This window comes from Bos javanicus, chromosome 2, assembly GCF_032452875.1.
Source record: "Bos javanicus breed banteng chromosome 2, ARS-OSU_banteng_1.0, whole genome shotgun sequence".
Lineage (NCBI taxonomy): Eukaryota > Metazoa > Chordata > Mammalia > Artiodactyla > Bovidae > Bos > Bos javanicus.
This window is the reverse complement of record NC_083869.1, coordinates 89,060,931-89,083,503: the sequence shown is the minus strand read 5'-3', so window position 1 is coordinate 89,083,503 and position 22,573 is coordinate 89,060,931. Positions and strand designations below refer to the sequence as shown.

Sequence of the window (22,573 nt, the reverse complement as noted above, 5' to 3'; positions counted from 1 at the left end):
AAGGGCCTTTTGAGGACCACTGTCTCCCAACATGGGAGGCTGGGTTCCAGTGTGGACACTTGGGATTTGGTGAGGGATGGCTCCTCCCACTAGGTGGCACTGGTGTGCTCTGGAGGAGAGCAGGGGACGCTGCACTGCCCTCCCCTCCTCAGACGGTGGGGTCTCTTGGCATCAGGGGCTAGCCCATTATCAAGCTGAGGTGGAAACTAGTCTGCGTAGTTAAATTTCCAACTGTGAATCATATAGTCTGGCTTTTTTCTACAAAATCTGGGGATGGAGAATGGCAAATGGAGTAGATTCTTTCATAAGAGAGGAAGTCTATGGAAAAAAAAGAAAATTTAAAAGAAAGGCAATCAGAAATTCAGATATTTGTCAAAGATAGGTGAACAAGGATGCTCACAGCAATGTTATTTTAATGGTGAGAAGATGGAAGCAACCTAAATGGCCACAATCCTGGGACTGTTTATGTCAATTATATTTAAGTAAATTATGGGTTAAAATATATTGACATGGAAAAATGTCAACCATATATTGTGAAATGATAAGAGCAAATTCTCTTACTATATATGTATGTCATGTAGTATAGTAAATAAGATGCAGTATAATTAAATACACTGCATAATTTACACAATAGATTATATGTGCATAAAAGTGTGAATGAGCCTCAAAAGTAATGTCACGTTCTATTTAATATGGCTGTGTAATTTTTAGATCAAGATTGTATTTTTTATACTCAGAGAAAAAATGCAATTTCCACTTTGAAAAAAAAAAAAGTGCAGTCAGATCTCCATTTCTTAGCTCACTAAGAGGCTGTGGATAATCCATGTCCTTCATCTGTCCTTCCTACCTCCTTGTGACTGTCCTTGGAGCCACTTTAATGCAGGTTCCCACCTCCCTCAGTGGGTGGGCTGGAGCAGGGGGGAAAGAATCAGCCAATTTTGTTGCACGTTAACTGCTCTAATTAAGGGAGAGGCTTGGGAACTGCTGAGCAGTGTGTGTGTCACACACACACACACACACACACACACACACAGAGACAGCTGGGCCTTTCATGACAATAGCCCATTGTTCCCAGACTTATTAGGAAGACTTGCTCTTCCCATAACAGGTCTCTGTAGAACCAGACTTTTGAAATCAGAGACACTTGATCCGGCAATGCTTAAGAAAAGTTTGCAAAAGGTATAAACTAGTTGACCTGTTCTGTTCTGCTTAATAAATCCTGGGGATTTACTGATGGGCAGTGGCATTTGAAGACTCGAAGTTCAGATCTTGACATTTTTAGTGACTCATGTCATGACCTTAGATCATTAAACCTCTTTAGACCTCACTTCAGGCCCCTGGGGGACCACACACCTGACATTTCCCATATTGACTCCAATAGTGCCAGCCTTACTCACACAGAATTATTTAGCAAGTATGCAGAACTCACTTTCTCCGCAGAGCATGATTTGGGCCTTGAGCTGTTCAATGTCACAGGAGAACCGGGCAGCTTTCCCGAGCTCTTCATCATATTTACGCTCGCTGACAAAGTGCTGCGGGGAAGAGACAGAACCCCATGATGACAGAAATGACTGAGACACGCTGTTGATCCATTCTCTCTGTTCTCCCGCCCCTGCTGTCGGTGTGAGAGCATCACCAGGTGGGGAGCAGGGCAACTCTGTGCTGGGAGGTGCCTTTCAAGCAGGCTTGGCTTTGTCCTGGAGCACAATCACCTTCTTGTTCTTGGGAACTCATGCAGGTCCTGTCTTTACCCTACGTGGGCTTAGACAAAACTGTGGTTCAGGCAAGATGAGTGTCTGGACTCATCTACTTAACCTTTCAGCATCCTACGCCCTCTTTCTGGCACTTCCTGTCCTGTTGTTAAGTTATGGGATTCCCTTCTGGCCGTCTTGCTAATCTGCCCAATGGCCTGCTCAGCTATCATTCCTCATGAGCAAGTGTGTCAACCTTCCTAGACATCCATCTCCATTTTTAATAGGGGACCAGGAAGTGGTAAAGAACCTGCCTGCCAATGCAGGAGACGTAAAGACATGGGTTCGATCGCTGGATTGGGAAGATCCCCTGGAGGAGGGCGTGGTAACCCACTCCTGTATTCTTGCCTGGAGAATCCCACAGACAGAGGAACCTGGTGGGCTACAGTCCACAGGGTCGCAAAGAGTCAGACACGACTGAAACAACTTAGCACACTTAGTAAGTCCAAAAAGCCTTTAGTAACTAGAAACCATTATCTTGAATGGTAGAATTTCAAGTGCTGTTAAGGGAAGTGGTAAAGAGATTACTTCTCAGTTCATTTAAAATTAAGATCTATGTGCAGATGACAGAGAGAGAAATACAGAAATAACTATGACTCAGTCCCTCTGTGAGTTTACCAGGGAGTTCACCATGTGGCAAGAGAGACAGATATCATAAAATAAAATATAAGGTAGAATGTAGTAGGTGCTTTAGGAATATGAAAGGGAAAGAAATTATTTCCTGCTGAGGGGAATTAGGGAAAGAGTTATGTAAGAGGAAGCATTTGAGCTGGAACATTAAAAAAATATTGAACACTTACCAGACATGGGCCAAATTCTTAACAGATAATCTCATTTTTATCTGATTACATTATTATGAAGTCAGTACTGTTATTAACTCTGATTTACAGAGGGGGAAATGAGGTTCTAAGAATCTAAGAGAGTATGTAATTAATCCAAGTTTGCAAGAGCTGGGCTGTTGCATTCCAAAGCCTGAGCTATCAACCATTTTACGAAGAGTAGGGTTTTGATAGGTAGAAATGAAACTTAGAAGATGAGTGGATTTCAATAGAGCAGGAAGCTGGCAATTTCATAGTCATCAAAATAAGTGTTTGTTATTTGTTTTGCCTTCCAGGATGTCTTTCTGGTTATCAGGACAGGTTTCACCAGCCAGCCCCACTCTCTATTCTAATCTGCTTGGGGACCAGAGAATGTCTGTGACATTGGAAGTGCATCTGTGTCCACAAGATGAAGGGTTTCTTCTACTGAAACTAATTAGCAATGGTCAGAACCTACTGGGGGTTCCTAGGTGGCACTAGTGCTAAAGAACCTGCCTGCTAATGCAGGAGACGCAGGTTTGATCCCTGGGTTGGGAAAATCCCCTGGAGGAGGGCATGGCAACCCACTCCAGTGTTCTTGCCTGGAGAATCCCTGTGGATAGAGGAGCCTGGCGGGCTACAGTCCATGGGGTCACAAAGAGTTGGACACGACTGACGTGACTTAGCACACGTGCTCACACAATGTATACTGGAGTCTGGTGGTGGATTTTGTTCTGAATGGAAGAGTAGCCCTCAGTGGGGAAGACCAGATCTGCTCTAACAACTCCAGTCTTAGGGTGAATGACTGAGCTGGAGGAAAACAGTGGAGGCAGAAAGGCTGGTTGGGGAGGCCATTACAATCGACTGGTTGGAGGCAACAAAGACCAGGAGGGCAGGTGAGAAGGGAAAGACCTCTAGAACTTTTCAGAAGCTTCAGGGGAAGTCCTCACCTCCACAGGGCTCCCTTTCATGTCTAACCAGGACAGAGGGGACCAAAGAGTTACTTGCCACTTTCTACTATCCCCAACCACTTTTATGCTGGGATGGGCAGATAACCCTACTTAGAAAGCTAGCAGCAAATGTGTCTGCCTTCAACGTGGGAGACCCAGGTTCAATCTCTGGGTTGGGAAGATCCCCTGGAGAAGGAAATGGCAACTCACTCCAGTATTCTTGCCTGGAGAATTCCATGGACAGAGGAGCCTGGTGGGCTACAGTCCATGGGGTCACAAAGAGTTGGACACGACTGAGTGACTAACACACACAAATGTGACTTCAGAGCTCCCCGGTTCCCTGGAAGTTGGTCAGAAGCAGGGGTGCATGCGTATATGTGTATGTTTAGTATACTAGAGAAAAAGAGGGTACGGAAAATTTATTAACTGTGACTTCCTATCTTGTTGTAGATACTTTTTCTGCCTTTCTGGTGACAACTTCTCCTTCTGGTAACTGTACCCCAACACAATTTTGAAGATTCACAGCATTGGTGGATCTGTCAATCAAGACCTCTCTTGGCCAAATGGCAGATGTGACCCAAATGGAGGCAGTTCAGAGTCTCTCTCTGGGATTTGAATCAAGAGGGGGGTGGCTCAGGGGGTGATGACATCTGGAGGTCACACTCGGATGGTGCCTGGAAGAGTGTCTGGTAATTACTGCTGCCTACATTCCTGCCCAGTTGTAGCCTGGAGTCTTCAGAGCACACTTTGCTTTGGGGAGCTACTTTCGTATTTTTTCCAATTCTACTTGTTCCAGAGGTTAGCAGAGTCAGCTTCTGTTGTGTGCCATTGAAGAAATCCAATAAATACATATTTGTGCATGGTATTCTTAATAAAAGGGCAAGTAAGCTAGAAAAGGATACAGGGAAGAAGTTGCCACATATTGCGCGTTCTTTAGAATCCTCACTGTTATACTAGGTTCATACTTAGTGTTCACATGTGTGTGGTTTATATGCATAAATTACATATGGTGAAAATAATATCCCCTTTCCCAGATATAATTTATGGTTGAATACATTTTATTTGGGTCACTTTCAATAGCCTGTACCTCTCCTCTGTAATGCTATATCCCTTCAACCCATAGTATATTTAAATACAGTGATTAGGTGGTTCTTTACCCTTCTGTATTCTCAATTTCAACCCTGTGAAAGAGAGCGGGGTGTCTGATTTAGATCCTCAGAGAGCAGTGCTCTGTGGATGCAGAACAAACATAATAGGGATCAGAACTCTGGCTCAGGGTTCAGGCTGTGATATTTTAGAACTGACCTTAATTTCTGCCCTGAGTTCGGCCAGCTGCATCTCTGCCATCTGACTGGCTAGATCAGTAAGTCTTTTTAGTTCTTCTGCTTTCTTTTGACGAGCAGTCAGGATTTCCACTGCCGAATAAGAAGGAATAATACGTTAACGCCAAGGATTTAGACATATTAAATGACCTAATTTCTTGGATTAGTTTTCCGTCTGCAGACTGATCACTTTGTTGGGTCATGGCTGTTTTCTGAATTGGTCACTGAGGTGGGCTGTCCCTGGGTGCTCAGCACCAACCACTCATTTCCATATGTCTTTATCCACCAAGCGTCAAACCAAACATGGTCCTTTCTGATTCACTGTACACCCACAATCTTCTTCATTTTCCCCACTGGCATCTGATCTCACTTACTTAATTTGGACTTTCAGATTTGTGCATTACTCAGAACAACAATCTCCAAGAAAAGAAACATACAAATCCTATCTGAATGATACTGCAAAGACAGGAGTGCACTAAGCAAAAGCCATTCTTCTGTGTGTGCTGTACTATTAAATTTGAACATTGGACTCTCTGAACTTAACACATATTCATGTAGGGCAACTAGCTGTGTTATTGAAATATGACATAACAGTTTTCCTTTATTAGCTTTCTGTGAGCTAGAAAATGCCTCTGCTTTTGCTACTCTGCAGATTTGTTTCCATTTTGCAACCAAAGAGAAGTTGCAGACCACAGTGTCTTGTTTTTGTTACGTGTCCACAATGGAAAAATTTCCAGAGAGAGTCAAAGCCTGCTTGAACTGAATTCATGTGCACTCTTTAGCATCTGCACATACAGAGAAGATACAAAGGAGTTTTCAGCATCACATTTCACACACTTGCCAGATGAACTAAAGGTTCAAGTAGATGTACAAGCGCACAGGTTAATTTATATGTTTGTGTATGTTCCCCAAAAGATCATGGAGCTCAAAGCAATCAAAGCAATGAATACAAATACATTGGGTGAGATTTAAACAAGAAGTTTGATTTTATAATACATAGACTTGGAGTTCTCTCATTCCAGTCACATATGAATTGCCTTCATTTCTTTTGGACAAAGATTTTGAGTTATAACAAAAGTCCATCTAACTAATAGGATATGCACACGGAATTCACATTCCTGTCTCAGCTGAACAAAGGTCAACTGCTTTATTAGACCAGATTCACAGAGCACATGCCCAGCAAACAATGTGATTTCCCATTGTAAGAGTTCTTAATTGATAAATGTCCAAAATAGTCACTTCAAAAACCCCCAAAGATGTTCAGAATCAATCAAGAGTTAATATTTCCTGCAAACCATAAACCATTCTTCAGACAGGCTGAGAAACATCTTTTTTATGCTGATACCAGTGTCAAGATGTCAGTAAAATAACTGATAGGTAACTCTTAAAGCCTAATCATCTGCCAGACTACTCTAATCATGCTTTGATTATTTACTGGGATGCCCCCTGCCTCCCATTTACAATACCATGTAGCTGGGCAGAGGCTGAGCTGTGCCTGGTAGCATTTCAGGATACAGAGGAGCTGGAGAAAGCTTGTCCTGATGATGGGAGGCAAAGGAATTTTCATCGTATTACTGAATGATGTCCCAGGTTACCCAGTCACACTGGAAGTCACAAAAAGGTAGCCCACTATCACTTTTGGTGACAGGGTACATATATTTTGCTTGGTCCACACATTGTTGTTGTTCAGTCGCTCAGGTGTATCTGATTCTTTGAGACCCCCATGAACTGCAGCACGCCAGGCTTTCCTGTCCTTCACGATCTCCCAGAGTTTGCTCAAACTCATGTCTATTGAATCTGTGATACCATCCAGCCATCTCATCCCCTATTATCCCCTTCTCCTCCTGTCCTCAATCTTTCCCAACCTCAGGGTATTTTCCAATGAGTCGGCTCTTTGCATCAGGTCCACACATTACGTTTACAAATAAATTGCCCATATTTGAAAATTAAGATATTCCATTCAAAAGCTGGATTTCTGGCTGTTATTTCTGGCCACAGTTGGCCAAGCACTCCCATATCAAAACCATCAGAGCTGAGGGGTCGCTGCCATGTTTACATGGAGCATGACACCCAGTGTGCCCTAGTCCACTGCTCCTCTGCCCCCACGCACCCTGTTTGACTCACTAATGTTACCTTCCTGGCCCCTGTGGGCATTTCCAATTCAGAAACTGCACATTTAGTTCTTTGTATTTATGATTACTAGGACCTAGGACACAGTGCGTGCCCAATATGTTTGCTGAATCAAAGATTCCAATGAATGGATCAGTGCATTACTTAACAGGAATATGCAAAGAAAGGCAGAAGTTCCTTTTCTACAGGGCCACTTAAGAATACCTAGGACTCATACCTTCGATTGGGCTTCCCAGGTGGTGCTAGTGGTAAAGATGTCCAATGCAGGAGACATGAGATATGCAGGTTCAATCCCGGGGTGGGTAAATTCCCTGCAGAGGGTAATGGCAACCCACTCCAGTATTCCTGCCTGGAGAATCCCGTGGACAAAGGAGCCTGGCAGGCTACAATCCATGGGTCACAAAGAGTTGGACACAGATGAAGTGACTTAGCATACACTCAGGCATACCTTTGATTAATCAATTATTTCCCATTATAATTCAACATATGGGTGGGACTAAAGCCTAGAGAGTGAGAAAATGATTCTTGAGTAGGAAGATGAAATGAGGTACTTTCCTCTGGCAAAGTAAGATAAATGAGAAATTCTGAAGGTCCAGATTTGATGAGCAGCTAGTAAGGGGTCAGTAGACCCCGAGTGACTACACAATTAAACAGATCTGACTTTTTCTTAACGGATCATTTGTGGGACTGGTGACAATTAGGGGTGATTGTTCTTTTTGATTACGTAGAATTTGGGCATTCATACCAAACAAAAGATTTGGTAGAAATAGATATAAATGGGCCCTAAAATAGGAATGCAGGTGCAAGATCACCAATAAATTCCGAGTTTACACTCATGCAAATGTGCATGGGAATGAATACTTTGCATCAGCAAGTGCTGGGATGAGTTTTACATATAGTCTCATTAACATTTCAAAGATTTCCATTATGAAAAAGCCCTAAAATTTGAGATCAAAAGCCAATATTTTCTGGGGGAGAAGTCAACATTTTCACCTCAGAAAAATCAATGACAGAAACAGAAAGCAAAACCAAAACAGATCAGTTCCTAAAATTCATTGATCCTATAATTTAAAATAGAATAAGTATGCTTTGAAAGCACCATCCTTTGAGAAATTTGTAGAAGGAGACAGTTCCATATGGCTTTAGATTTCACTGCATTCAAGACTCAATTAATATTATTTATGTAGTTTTATAAACAGTCATCTGGTATGCTGAAATCCATTTCCTCAATAGGATTTATACTTTCCTTCAAGTTTCTGGAATACATTAGAAGCTTGTTCATATTACCTGAACCATAGAAAATTTCAGGGCTTCTCGAATAATACTCCTTAGCAGAGTGTGTACTTGAAATCCTGGGGGGTAGGGGACCAGGAGCTGGGGCAGAAGTAGCTCTTTAAACACAAAGTGTCTTTGAAATCCTTTTGATTCCTTAAAAATTCTGGTGAATTTTGCATTTTGCTTCATAATAAATCTGTGTTCCATTAATATAATGTTTTCTTCCCATTTCTAGTAAATTCGACACTCTGGGAACATGCTTGTCTAGGCCTCCAATTCTCTGGGCAGCCAAAGTTTGAGATCATAGCACTACAGCATCTTCAGTTTCTTCATCTGTAATATGTAATAACTGTATACCCCTCACAGGATTATTATGGAACTAAATGAAATAGCCTATGTGAACTGTTTTGACTGGTATACTAAAAAACCCTAACTAAAAATACTATTAATAAAGTGAGATATATTTATCTATTCTCTTATTGCAGTTGCATTAATGCTCACTAATACTGGATCCCACAGCCCATGGATACTGAATTAACTATAATGATTCACTTAACACAATTAAGTACTTACAGTCTTCCCAGCTTTGTGTTAGGTGTCATGAGGAATGGAGAAGCTTATGTTATGATTAGGGAAATGTGGTTTATATCATGTGCAGGAAATGGAAAATGTGGAAAACATCTTGAGACCATAGATAAGGAGGCTCAAATGGTGGTTGTAAAGACAATCTGGGGCTTCCCGTGTGGTGCAGTGGTAAAGAACCTGCCTGCCAATGCAGGAGACGCAAGAGATGCGGGTTTGATCCCTGGGTCAGGAAGATCCTCTGGAAGAGGGCATGACAACCCACTCCAGAAATCTTGACTGGAGAATCTCATTGACAGAGTAGCCTGGTGGGGTGTGGTCAACAGGGTCGCAAAGAGTTGGACACGACTGAAGTGACTTAGCATGCACAAAGACAGTTCAGTACTTTATAGAGAGATTTAATGGTTTCTTCTTCTCACACATATGTGTGTTACCTGAGAGGCTGCATAACTTACCATCTGACCCCTGTTTTTCTCAGGGGGTTGAACTAACTTCTTTACTAAGATGGGCTTTCTCTTTTGGACACACTGCATCAGGCACTGTGCCAAGTGTCCGACATGTGTCTTCTTCTCTCTTTACAGTAACTATTTGAGATAGACACAAATGTTATGCCCCCCTTTCCTTTTATTTTTAATTTTAATATCTTTCTATTTAACCTAGTATATCACAATATATCATTCTTTCAACAGGTCAGCCATACAGAAATTATGGGTGTGATATTTACTTTTTTTTTTTTTTAAGATATTCAGTCTTTGAAAACTAGTGTGCATTTTACATTCAGCACATTTCAATTTAGCCTAGCCACATTTTAAGTGCTTGGTAGCTGTGTGTGTTATGTCCCCTTTTCTGATAAGGAATCTGGCTTTGAGAACATCACAGAATAGTTCAAGGTCACATAGCCAGTAAAATGGGTGGAACTTGGATGTGATTTCAGTTCTGTTCACCTCCAAGGTAAGTGAACTGGCTTCCCCAGGGCGTTGGGCAGTTCTACACCAGGACAGATTCTTGAAATTAGGGGTATCCTGTGAACCCATCTCACTGGTTCAGCTAGCCTGACGGTTCTGAGTCTGCAGTTCCAGACGTATCTGTCTGCCGCGTGTCCCACTCTCCACCAGTGCTTAGCACATACAGAGCACACAGTAAATGCTCACTGACTGAATCAGTTTTAAAAATAGGGATGCTCTCCAGAGATGCCCCAAATCCTACAGGTCTTGGGATCGAATACTATTGTCCCAAGGAGGAAGAATGAACACTTGAAATCTGAAGCCTTCTGTTAACCTCTGAGAAAGTGATGTGCTAGTAACTTTCTATTTTGGTGCTAGAGAAACATTTGTGTTTGCATTGGAAGTTAGCATTTTTGTCATTAGGAAATGGAACTGAAAATAAGCTGTACCCAAGAAACAGGGAAAATCCCGTCATGGGGTAATCTACTGCTACTGAAGAAATCAACAAATTCCATAAAAATAAAATATTTTCACAATCAAAGGGATTGTGAAAATATCTAAATATTCCACAGCTTAACCCTGGATCATATTTAGTTTTATTTAATAAAACCTGCTGTATTTTAGATTCTAAAATGTTGTCTAAAATTATTTAGAAAAGTCGTCTAACAAAAATAATGATAGCTATTTTTCATAAAATGACTACTGAATTATGGCCAAGGGCCAGGCAAGAAAAATATTAAAAGAATGAAGAATTTGGTCAGATCCTCCACTGATTAAAAAAAAAAAAAAGGCACTTAAGTCAAAAGTACAGGAACTTAGCTGAAAGCTGACTGGGGATGCAGACTGCCATTTATCCAATTTATGAGATAAGATTTGGGTAAGGATGAAGAATTTAAAATGCCTAGAAGATAAAAATTGTAAAACTAAATCCCAGCTGAAAAATATGGTCTTAGGTTTCCCATTAACAAAGCAGATGAATTTAAAAATAAAAGAGGGATCAACATGTCCACTTGTGTTGAATTTGACTGAGCAGTCTTGTCTCAGCTGAAATTTCCAACTCATGAATCTCAGCCTATCTGAGATGGCAAATCCACCCTACTGGCTGTTGAGCAACTTTACAACAGTAGAAAGGTTTAGAAATAGATGTAAAAATAGTAAAATAAATCAAACCCAGAGTACTAATATTTTGTGTTACATTTAGAAAAAATTTTGTAATGATCAAGACTGCCTATGTGTGTTCATTATTTTATATATAAAATATTCTGTATCTTAAAGCAATCTCACTTGTGATTTCAATTTAAAACATTTCTTTTGGAGTGTTAAGTTGTTAGGTGTCAGTGAATTTGACTGAGTTTGTAAACAGAATTGGAGTGTTGTAAGAGAATTTCATTTAGTACATCTCTGAAAGTGAAAGTGTTAGTTGCTCAGTGGTGTCCCACTCTTTGCAACCCCATGGACTGCAGACCACCAGGCTCCTCTGTCTATGGAATTCTCCAGGCAAGAATACTGGAGTGGGTTGCCATTCCCTTCTCCAGGGGATCTTCTCGACCCAGGAATTGAACCCAGGTCTTCTGCATTACAGGCAGATTCTTTACCATTTGAGTCACCAGGGAATTATTAGTCTTGTAAGTGTTGCTTAAGAGCTTGGAATACTTTGCTGGTTAGCTTTGTGAGTTTGCCTTCTCAGGTTTCTGAAGTGCTTGAAAAAATAAGCTATATTAAATTTATAAATGTAATTCAAAATATTAAGGGGAATTGAAGTAACTTTCAAATAGAACAAATTTTTTAGGGGAACTGAATTTGGTAAACTTGAGTGAGTTGAAAGAACAAGTGAAAAGGACTGTATAAGTAAAATAGCAATATTTGTAAACTATAAGGCTTAAAAACTTATATTTAAAAAATTTAATATTCAATATCATTTTAAACCCAGTTAATTATAAGTAGTCCTATTTAGGCACAAAAGTCTCCTGGACTTTAAATAAACCCAAGTGACACCTATTTTTTGCTGCATGCATATTCTGCCCTCTGCTCAGTGGGTGCTTCTGTTCCATCCTTTTGGCCCCCACTCAGAATCTGACTTAGATGGTAAAGAATCCACCTGCAATGAAGGAGACCTGGGTTCAGTCCCTGGGCCAGGAAGACCTCCTGGAAATGGGAATGGCTACCCACTCCAGTATTCTTGCCTGCAGAAGTCCATGGACAGAGGAGCCTGGTGGGCTACAGTCCATGGGGTCACAAAGAGTCGGACATGACTGAGCGACTAACGCTTTCACTTTTATTCAGAATCTATATCACTGTCATCTGACCTATTGATTACTTCTGATTGGGAGGCTCCTTATTGAACAACCATGTGTCTACTTACTGGCTTCTTCTTTAACTTTATCCATTTCTGCCATTAATGAAACTTCTTTGTCAATGATGCTGGGGGGAAAAAAAAAACAAAAGTAAAGAATGGTTAATCAAAGATAAACTTTTAACAGGCACAGGAAATAAAAGAAAAATTATTTTCATTAAACAAAATACAAGATTACCATAAATATTTCTATGTTACAATGCCAGCAGCAGGCTCTGCCTTTCCAAAAATGAGGCAACATTGTAGGGATGCTCCCAGTGTTACACAGTGACATCTGCTGATTAAATCATTGTCAGCAAATCTAAAAACACAAGCCTTTTCAGACTTTCGGAATTGCACTGCTTTGAATTTCAATTTGGGAGTATTTTTGCCCTATGAATTTTCAAAGTTCCAAAACAATATAATAAGTATCTAAAAAGCTGGCACTCAGGTTATCAAGGCCTGTAATTCTCAAATGTCGCTATGGTTCACTCTGCCAGAATTGGTCTGGGAGGGAGAGAGAGGGCCCAGTTCTGATGCAGAGGGTCCTAGGAAACATGGGTCTGGGTCAATCCATCCACATGTTCTATATTGAGTCCATGCTTTCTCGTTCACCCAAATAAGCATTTCAAGGTCAAATTAACCTTTTCCATTATATTTAATATACTTATTGGTTAGTCCTTTGAAAAGGTATGATCTGGAAAAGTAATAATTATCTGTCCAAAAGTTCCTCTCTCATCCTAACTCCTTGCTCCCCTTCCAGAATCAACACATTACAAATCACTTATATATCTTCTCACAGATTTTTATGTGTATATAAGTAGAGATGCCAGAATTTTAAAGTTTTCATCTCAACCATAAATATTTCAATATAGATAGCTCAAAGATAAAAACTTTGGGGGGATGTAACCACAGTATTACTACAATACCTAAAAACATTAACAATAATTTAATGTTATCAGATATATACTCAATATTCAAAATTTCCTAATTGCTCCATAGTTTTTTTTTTTTTAACTGTTTGAACCAGTATCTAAATGAGGCCTATTCATGACAATTGGTTGACTGTCTCCTATATCCATTTTAATCTATACATTTCCTCCTATTTCTCTTTATTTTTTTTCCTTTGAAATGTATTTGTCTAAAAAAACCAGGCTACGTGTCTGTAGAGTTATTCAAGGTCTTAATTTTGCAGACTGCACGTCCATGGTATTATTTAACCCAATCTTTTCTATTTTCTATAAATTTGCTACAATATAGAAATTTGATTAAATTCAGATTGGTTTCTTATTTCAGGAGAAATTATTTTATGTTATATACTTCTGTCACAGGACTGGAAAAGGTCAGTTTTCATTCCAATCCCAAAGAAAGGCAATGCCAAAGAATGCTCAAACTACCGCACAATTGCACTCATCTCACATGCTAGTAAAGTAATGCTCAAAATTCTCCAAGCCAGGCTTCAGCAATGTGAACCGTGAAATTCCTGATGTTCAAGCTGGTTTGAGAAAAGGCAGAGGAACCAGAGATCAAATTGCCAACATCCGCTGGATCATGGAAAAAGCAAGAGAGTTCCAGAAAAACATCTATTTCTGCTTTATTGACTATGCCAAAGCCTTTGACTGTGTGGATCACAATAAACTGTGGAAAATTCTCAAAGAGATGGGAATACCAGACTACCTGACCTGCCTGTTGAGAAATTTGTATGCAGGTCAGGAAGCAACAGTTAGAACTGGACATGGAACAACAGACTGGTTCCAAATAGGAAAAGGAGTTCGTCAAGACTGTATATTGTCACCCTGCTTATTTAACTTATATGCAGAGTATATCATGAGAAATGCTGGACTGGAAGAAACACAAGCTGGAATCAAGATTGCCGGGAGAAACATCAATAACCTCAGATATGCAGATGACACTACCCTTGTGGCAGAAAGTGAAGAGGAACTCAAAAGCCTCTTGATGAAAATGAAAGTGGAGAGTGAAAAAGTTGGCTTCAGATCAGATCAGATCAGTCGCTCAGTTGTGTCCGACTCTTTGCGACCCCATGAATCGCAGCACGCCAGGCCTCCCTGTCCATCACCAACTCCCGGAGTTCACTCAGACTCACGTCCATCGAGTCAATGATGCCATCCAGCCATCTCATCCTCTGTCGTCCCCTTCTCCTCCCGCCCCCAATCCCTCCCAGCATCAGAGTCTTTTCCAATGAGTCAACTCTTCGCATGAGGTGGCCAAAGTACTGGAGTTTCAGCTTTAGCATCATTCCTTCCAAAGAAATCCCAGGGCTGATCTCCTTCAGAATGAACTGGTTGGATCTCCTTGCAGTCCAAGGGACTCTCAAGAGTCTTCTCCAACACCACAGTTCAAAAGCATCAATTGTTCGGCGCTCAGCCTTCTTCACAGTCCAACTCTCACATCCATACATGACCACAGGAAAAACCATAGCCTTGACTAGACGAACCTGTGTTGGCAAAGTAATGTCTCTGCTTTTGAATATGCTATCTAGGTTGGTCATAACTTTCCTTCCAAGGAGTAAGCATCTTTTAATTTCATGGCTGCAGTCACCATCTGCAGTGATTTTGGCTCAACATTCAGAAAACGAAGATCATGGCATCTGGTCCCACCACTTCATGGGAAATAGATGGGGAAACAGTGGAAACAGTGTCAGACTTTATTTTTCTGGGCTCCAAAATCACTACAGATGGTGACTGCAGCCATGAAATTAAAAGAGGCTTACTCCCTGGAAGAAAAGTTATGACCAACCTAGATAGCATATTCAAAAGCAGAGACATTACTTTGCCAACACAGGTTCGTCTAGTCAAGGCTATGGTTTTTCCTGTGGTCATGTATGGATGTGAGAGTTGGACTGTGAAGAAGGCTGAGCGCCGAACAATTGATGCTTTTGAACTGTGGTGTTGGAGAAGGCTCTTGAGAGTCCCTTGGACTGCAAGGAGATCCAACCAGTCCATTCTGAGGGAGATCAGCCCTGGGATTTCTTTGGAAGGAATGATGCTAAAGCTGAAACTCCAGTACTTTGGCCACCTCATGCGAAGAGTTGACTCATTGGAGAAGACTCTGATGCTGGGAGGGATTGGGGGCGGGAGGAGAAGGGGACGACAGAGGATGAGATGGCTGGATGGCATCATTGACTCGATGGACGTGAGTCTCAGTGAACTCCAGGAGTTGGTGATGGACACGGAGGCCTGGCGTGCTGCGATTCATGGGGTCGCAAAGAGTCGGACACGACTGAGCGACTGATCTGATCTGATATACTTCTGTCAGCAGACACATAACAGGACACACTTATAAATATTCCTCTTGAAAAAAAATAAAACCTGAATGTGCTCAGATTTCTACATTTCAAAATAAATGTAAAGGAAATACAATGAACATCTCTAATGATTATTATATTAGTAGCTATTGGTGGTCATTGCCTAGATCAACAGGATTTGAAAAATGAGAATATTTGAATTCTCTCAATCTTTCATTTATTTACTGAAAACTTCCCTAAAGAGAAACCTTCCTTTACCAACTATTTGGTTATCATGAAGTACAGTTTGCATAGATGAATCAGGATAAATGCTTGGTTCTCCACTTTTATTTATCAGTTTTCAAAACAATAGTTGGTTCCTGCAAAAGTAATCAATTAGATGATTTTTTTTTGCTGGTTTGTATAGTTTAATTATGAACCCATATTTAATGTACTTCAATACACTTATTACTTTATTATACTCAGATTGTTCCAACAGATGTACTTTTTGTTCTCCATCAGATGTACTTTTAAAATTTAAAGTGTGTTGAAAGTCTTTTCCCCTTAAGAGAAAATACTGTGTAGTATTTGTCAAGGTAGGAAGTGGTTCCTGGGATGTATCTATGTCTAAGAGTTTAGGGCTCCTCAACCAGTGATATAACCTAAGCACTTAGAGAGTAAGGACTATTTGCTGAAGAGCTTGGCTCTTTCCAACCAGGAAATCCTAATGGAAAGAGCTGACGTGAACAAGGAATGGCAAATTCTCCAGAACTGGGCTTGAAGCCTAAACCATCAAGTGCAGACATGTGGCTGAAGGTCACTGGCTATGACCATTTTGGTGGAATTAGCATATTAGGAGGATTGTGCCTAATTTATTGACATTAAGTACATATGATGTCAGTGTGTTAACATAGGAAATACATGACGCAGAAAGATGGACGGCGAGAAGAAAGTCTTTATCCCATCTCTGTCCCAGTTTACTCAGTCCCCGTGCCTGGAGGTATCTATTTGCTACAAGTTTCTTGTGTTTCTTTCTGGAGATCATAAACCAGCATATGTTCATGAATTGTATGAAATGCTGGGTTAAGTCAATAGGCTTGTACTCCTGCAATTATCAGGTATATTTAGCTTTCCTGTAAAGTTCACAAATGCAGCTACATAGAGGTCAAGTGAATGGAGTGGGCAATTCTATGCTAGTTTAGGAAAACAAGGGTAATGGATAAGCTGGTAGGGAGCTTAGGTGAGAACCTAGAGATCTGGGGTCAGGAGCCCAAATGACAACAACACGCTAAGCTATTCTGCCTGAGAAAATGCTTTGAATTTTTACAGTCAATCCTGAAGGAAATCAACCCTGAACATTCACTGGAAGGACTGATGCTGAAGATGAAGCTCCAATACTTTGGCCACCTGATGTGAAGAGCCAACTCATTGGAAAAGACCCTGATGCTGGTAAAGATTGAGGGCAGGAGGAGAAGGGGACGAAAGAGTATTAGATGGTTGGAGAGCACCACTGACTCCATGAACATCAGTTTGAGCAAACTCTGGGAGATAGTGAAAGACAGGGAAGCCTGGTGTGCTGAAGGCCACGGGTTTGCAAAGAGTTGGACACAACTTAACAACATAGAAAGGGAGATGAAAAGAGAGAGAGTCAGCCAGGACGGTGGGAGCTGTGTAAGGGTGAAGAGGCTGGGAGAAATGACTGGTAGTGAGGTGAGCAAAGGAGCTTCCAGAAGCAGGAGGAGCACATGTGCTACTGTGAGGTGTCCACTGTGAGGTGTGTGAGGTAAGCCTTGCTTGCGGCATCCAGACCTTCACCACACTTGGTGTGAGTGGTCTGAGTGTGTGTGTATACACACACACACACACACACATACCCCATAGACCCTCACACACACAGACTGAGGAAGTGGCTGAGTGTCAAGTCTGCATCAGTGCAGGGCTGAGGAGATGGGAAGAGGTCACAGCCTGAAGGCAGAGTGCAGGTGAGAATGTGGGGGTCTGGCCCACGTCCCTGAACTAACACAAATCTCAGGGCTTTTGACTTTCTGCACACACGGAACTGGAGTCCAGGGGGCTGGGACTCTGCTGACTTATGGGCTGCAGGTCATGTGAGACTTGCTCTCTTCTCTTCATCAGCACGGTGAAGCCGGGTTGCCCAGTTGGGGTGGCTATACAGGATACGCCACAAAGAGCACGAGGAAACTCTAGTCTGTGGAGAGACTGACACATCATTCAGCCACTGGACAGATATTAGCTGAGGGTGGGGGTGGGGATACAGCTGTGGATTAAAAAAAACCAGATTCCTGCCATCCTTGTGGAGCCTACATTCTTTTGGGGGAGCTGAGAGGAAGAAGGTGAGAGGACCTGTTGAGCTTATGGGGGAAACAGTGAAACACAGATGGAGAGAGAAGAAAATGACAATGGTGAGAAGAGGAACTTAGGATTCCCCACCCTCCATCAACCACAAGGCTAAGATTAGAGTCTCCAAGTCCTGAGTTAATGCAAGGTACACGTGATACTAGATGGGGTGTCTTTAGATTTCAAGGGACGGGACGGGGCAGACTGCAGTCAGAAAGCCATGACAGCCTCCACAATCCCCATGGCCTCAGTCCCCAAACAGGACCATGGACCCTGTGGCTTGTCCATGTGCTGGGTGAGGAAGATGGTGTAGGAAGGGGCCTTTGCTAATTTCTTTATCAGCTATAAGATTATAGTTAATTTTTGTTGATTAAACTTGTTAACATAATTATGTGCTCAGAGAGTTTACAAGATGGACATTTGGGGTATAATCTGTATCCCTAGGTCTAACATGTATTAAACAAAGCTGGACATTCACACCACGGTTAGTTCAGGCCTCCTGGGCTAGCAACAGGAGGGATGAAGGCCACACACAATAAATTGTTAATCTGTTTAATGCCCACTGGAGGAACTAAACTGAACTGGAGGATGTGAAAAGCCTGTGAAGTTGGCATCAAACTATGCCTCCACTCCTCTGGGTATTTCAACAAAAAGACCGTCCTCAAGCATCTTAGTAATTCAAGCACTGCTATGTATGATTGCTTTCAAAACTCATGCATCAAGGCAAGCCAAGGGATCTCTGCTGCATCAGGACCCTGCTCAGAACATATGAGCTGGATGCAAAGCAGGATTAAGGTGCTGGCCCCAGGCAGTGCCCCAGGACCTCTCCTGTGAGAATCAGTAAGGTGAACCTGAGAATTCCACTGTATTCTTTTGTCCTTTCAAGGCAGCAGGTTTCTGGAAGGGAAGACTAAGGGAAGAGGATGTGGAAGTTGCAAAGGAGGATAGGACAGTGGAGGCTGGCCAGTCCTCTGGCAGGCTGTCAGACAGCAAGGAAACAGCATCATAGCATGCTGAGAGCCAGTTCAAAGGAAGGTCCAAGCGGAAAGGCTGTGTCTAACACCTTTATGGCTGCTCCCTGAGGCTTGCAGGATCTTAGGTCCTCGACCAAGGATCGAACCCATGCAGCGAGATCATAGAGTCCTAACCACTGGACCACCAGGGAAGTCCCCGAGCCTAACACCTTCTAAATACCCACAGTGCCTGGTGTCATGTCCAACTTTCTGAGCAATTTCATCAGTGCCATTCACAAGTCCCACGAAAATTTCTTAGAGACACAAGGACAGAGATACACACTGAAGGGGTGTCTGGTGGGAAACAACTCTGTGGGCTGGACAAGGGCAGAGGGTGCTGGGCAAAATCCAGGAGGGATGTTAGGAGACAGGGAGGGTAGGAGGGAGGAATGGCACTGGAGAGTTGACGAGCCACAGAAAAATCAGTGTCACTGTCCCATCCCTGCTGCAGAAGCAGAAAGGTCAAGTGTGGGCTTTCAAGGTACCACTGTGTGTAGACAGACAGCAGCCTCCAGATGAGAGCTGTTTGTAACTTACACCCCGAGAGTGTGCCCTGTGCCCCGCACATTAGGGAGAGCACCAGTGCATCACTACAGTGAGTTCATTCAAGCGTCCTAACAGACACCCTGGGAAGTATGAGCTCCTCTCTCCCCTCACCACAGGGCTCTGGCACATGCCCTTCCTGTTGCTGGAAGACCTTTCCTCCCCAACCCTGCCTTTCTTCATCTCCTTCACTTGGTGGCATCTTTCAGGTCTCTGCTTAATCATCCATTCTTCAGAGAAACTCTGATGGAGTTTTAAAAAACTTCCATTCTTAGACTTTATGATCTTAGACTATTGTGAGCTGCTCGACAAAAACGGCTTGATAGTGATGAATGGAAGGGAAGACAGCATATTCATTTTTCTACAGCATAACAGTAATGAAACTCCTTAATTGGTATATTGTAGTGCTTGCATATAAATCCTGTTTATGCAAAAATTTATATAACTTTTGTCACTGATGGAATCTAATCATTTGAGACACAAGCTTATGAATAAAAGTACAATGATATTCACAAAACCTCACAGGGTTTGGCTCAGAATCAAAACATGTAGAGAATGATTCTGTTTGCAAATTGGGAGGGTAATAAATTATTGAAATTTGTACTTTCCCCACACTAATCATCTGCGATTCTAGATTTGGGGTATATTTGCTTTTCAAAGGTGACACTTGGAAGAAACACGGAAGTCTTTAATCAGCTTTCTGCTGACCACTGAAAGTTTTCTAAATAGCTGGATAAAGTCCTCAGGAAGGCACCAGACTGAAGACAGACACTATCAAACATGTTCTACATAAACTGAGCTCACAAAAAAACCCATGCTGACCTCACATGTTTCAGACGCGCCCTTTATCCTTCCAAAAACACATCTTCTCATTTTATCTAAACTGCCTAGATAGTAAAATTTTATCCTGTTGCCATAAAAAAGCTTTTATTATTAAAGCAATAAGGTGTAAGGAGAGGAAGATTACCATGACCCAGGCTTTAGGGTTTATTATACAGTTAATCACAGAGATAAAGTGTCATTTTATAAAAATGTTTCCACTGTCTTGATTCCTTTCTATAGAGGACTAATCATAACAATAATAAAAAGAATCAGAAAGGCACTTCCGCAGGAAGAGATTTATCACGTTCTTCTCTGTGAAAGACGTCTTTAAATGTGGAGGCAAAGACACAGAGAGACAAAATGGCTTCATTTGAGAGCTCGGAAGAGCCATGTAGAGTCGGGTGTGTTTCATGAATAAAGATGCCCTGATGGGGAGCAGCTACTGGACTATCACTGGGTGAGAAGCTGGAGAGCAGAAGCTACTGGCAGATACTGAGGAAGGGAAGGTAGGATTTCAAAGGGAGATGAACAAGATCTCCAACAGCAGCCAGAGTCAGATGTTAAAGAGTTAAAACTAGGCCATACTTCATCTTCCTGTGCTGGCCTCAGGGAGGCCGTAGTGAGAGAAACTGCCTGTGAGCATCTGATCCCAGACAATTCTGCTTCACGACCTTCTGGCGGATGAAGGGCTTCCATGTAGAGCTTTAACTCTTGGGCTGCCAAGCAGAACCAAGTGGAAGAAAAAGAGCTTCAGGAAGCAGACACAGCCCGTGCTCGCCAGGAGGATGAGCACAAGGCAGAGCCTCCGGACCACCGGTCCCTTGAGAGAGAAAAACATTGTGGAGACTGGACTTCCTGGTGATCCCGTGGTGAAGACTCCACCTGCCAAGGCAGGGTACACGCTTCGATCCCTGGTCTAGGAAAATGCCACATGCTGTGGGGCAACTGAGCCCTCGTGCCACAACTACTGAAGCCTGCGCTTCTAGAGCCTGAACTCCGCTATAAGAGAAGCCGCCGCAACGAGAAGCCCACGCACCACAACTAGAGACTAGCCCCCACTCACTGCAACTAGAGAAAAGCCCTCGCAGCAACAAAGACCCAATGCAGCCAAAAATAAAAAAATAATTTTAAAAAGAAATGTGGAGATGGCTACAGAGGAAGGATTCTACTGAATGCTAAGGGGATAGCTATGACAAACCTAGACAGCATATTAAAAAGCAGAGACATCACTTTGCCAACAAAAGTTGGTATAGTCAAAGCTATGGTTTTTCCAGTAGTCATGTATGGATGTGAGAGTTGGACCATAAAGAGGGCTGTGCACTGAAGAATTGATGCTTTCGAACTGTGGTGTTGGAGAAGACCTTGAGAATCCCTTGGACTGCAAGGAGATCAAACCAATCTATCCTAAAGGATATCAACCCTGAATATTCATTGGAAGGACTGATGCTGAAGCTCTAATAATTTGGCCACCTGATGTGAAGAGCCAACTCATTGGAAAAGACTTTGATGCTGTGAAAGATCAAGGGCAGGAGGAGAACACGGCGACAGAGGATGAGATGGTTGGATGGCATCACAGACTCAATGGACATGAGTTTCAGCGAATTCTGGGAGATGGTGAAGGACAGGGAAGCCTGGTGTGCTGCAGTCCATGGGGTCTCAAAGAGACACAACTTAGCAACTAAACTTGTAACAACAACAACAAAAGGGGATGTTTCACCTCTCCTTGTTGTTGCTCAGTCACTCAGTCATGTCTTTTCCTGGCCTGTATCAAATAGCTTAAAGCAGGGTAATATACAAATATCTCCCCTCATCTTGGGCTCTGCTCCTTACTGCGGCATCAGGAGTAAGAACTGTGACCATGGGAGGAAGGCTAGCTGAGTGCCTGGCAGCCTCGTAGTGCCTAGTGGCTGCTGTGTGGACCCTGAGCTGGGAGCAGGTGCTGATGGGAGAGACCACCGGTACTGCTCAGAGTTTAGGCATCAACATCTCTTGCCCTGGAAGAAAGGATTGAGCCCACCAGGTAGAGGGCAGAAAACCTCCCTTTATCCACTTCGGGTGTACTATACTATTACCACGGGAACCATCTCTAGTCCACTCCCCAATATATTGCCAAGAATTCTTGGGCCCAGGGCAAAACTAGTCAGGGGCTTCAGTTCACCCATTTCTCAACTATTTCTGCTGCCAACAAAGGTGTTCCTGGCCTGGTAGGCACACACACAGCAAGACTGCACGTGGTTCTCTATTCCTGGGGTCAGGAGAACAGGTGCCCACAAACGGTGCCCACGCTCTTGCATGGCTGCCAGTTCCATGTTCCTCCTTTCTCCCTTCTGCTCCCTGAAGACTAGCAGAATATGCCACCCCAAAACACGGCACTTCGGTATATTGATTACTGTGAACACTATGGGCAGTGAAAAACAGCAAATGCAGCGAGACACATTCTCAGATCTGCTTCAGGACAGATTGTTCAAAAGGAGCTCAGTTGTCATACACCCACCTCCTTTCCCAGGAGT

At 42.5% G+C, this 22,573-nt stretch overlaps 1 protein-coding gene across 8 annotated transcripts in view; it reads right to left on the bottom strand.

Moving 5' to 3' along the window:
• Positions 1 to 22,573, bottom strand: part of SPATS2L (spermatogenesis associated serine rich 2 like) — a 190,971-nt gene that overhangs the window by 4,634 nt on the left and 163,764 nt on the right. For all 8 annotated transcript variants that reach the window (XM_061381071.1, XM_061381114.1, XM_061381098.1 and 5 more), the window contains 3 exons: positions 12,114 to 12,172; positions 4,804 to 4,913; positions 1,430 to 1,532 (listed from right to left, as the gene is read on the bottom strand). In XM_061381071.1, the coding sequence (XP_061237055.1) occupies positions 1,430 to 1,532; positions 4,804 to 4,913; positions 12,114 to 12,172 (272 nt within the window). The remainder of the gene's footprint in view (positions 1 to 1,429; positions 1,533 to 4,803; positions 4,914 to 12,113; positions 12,173 to 22,573) is intronic.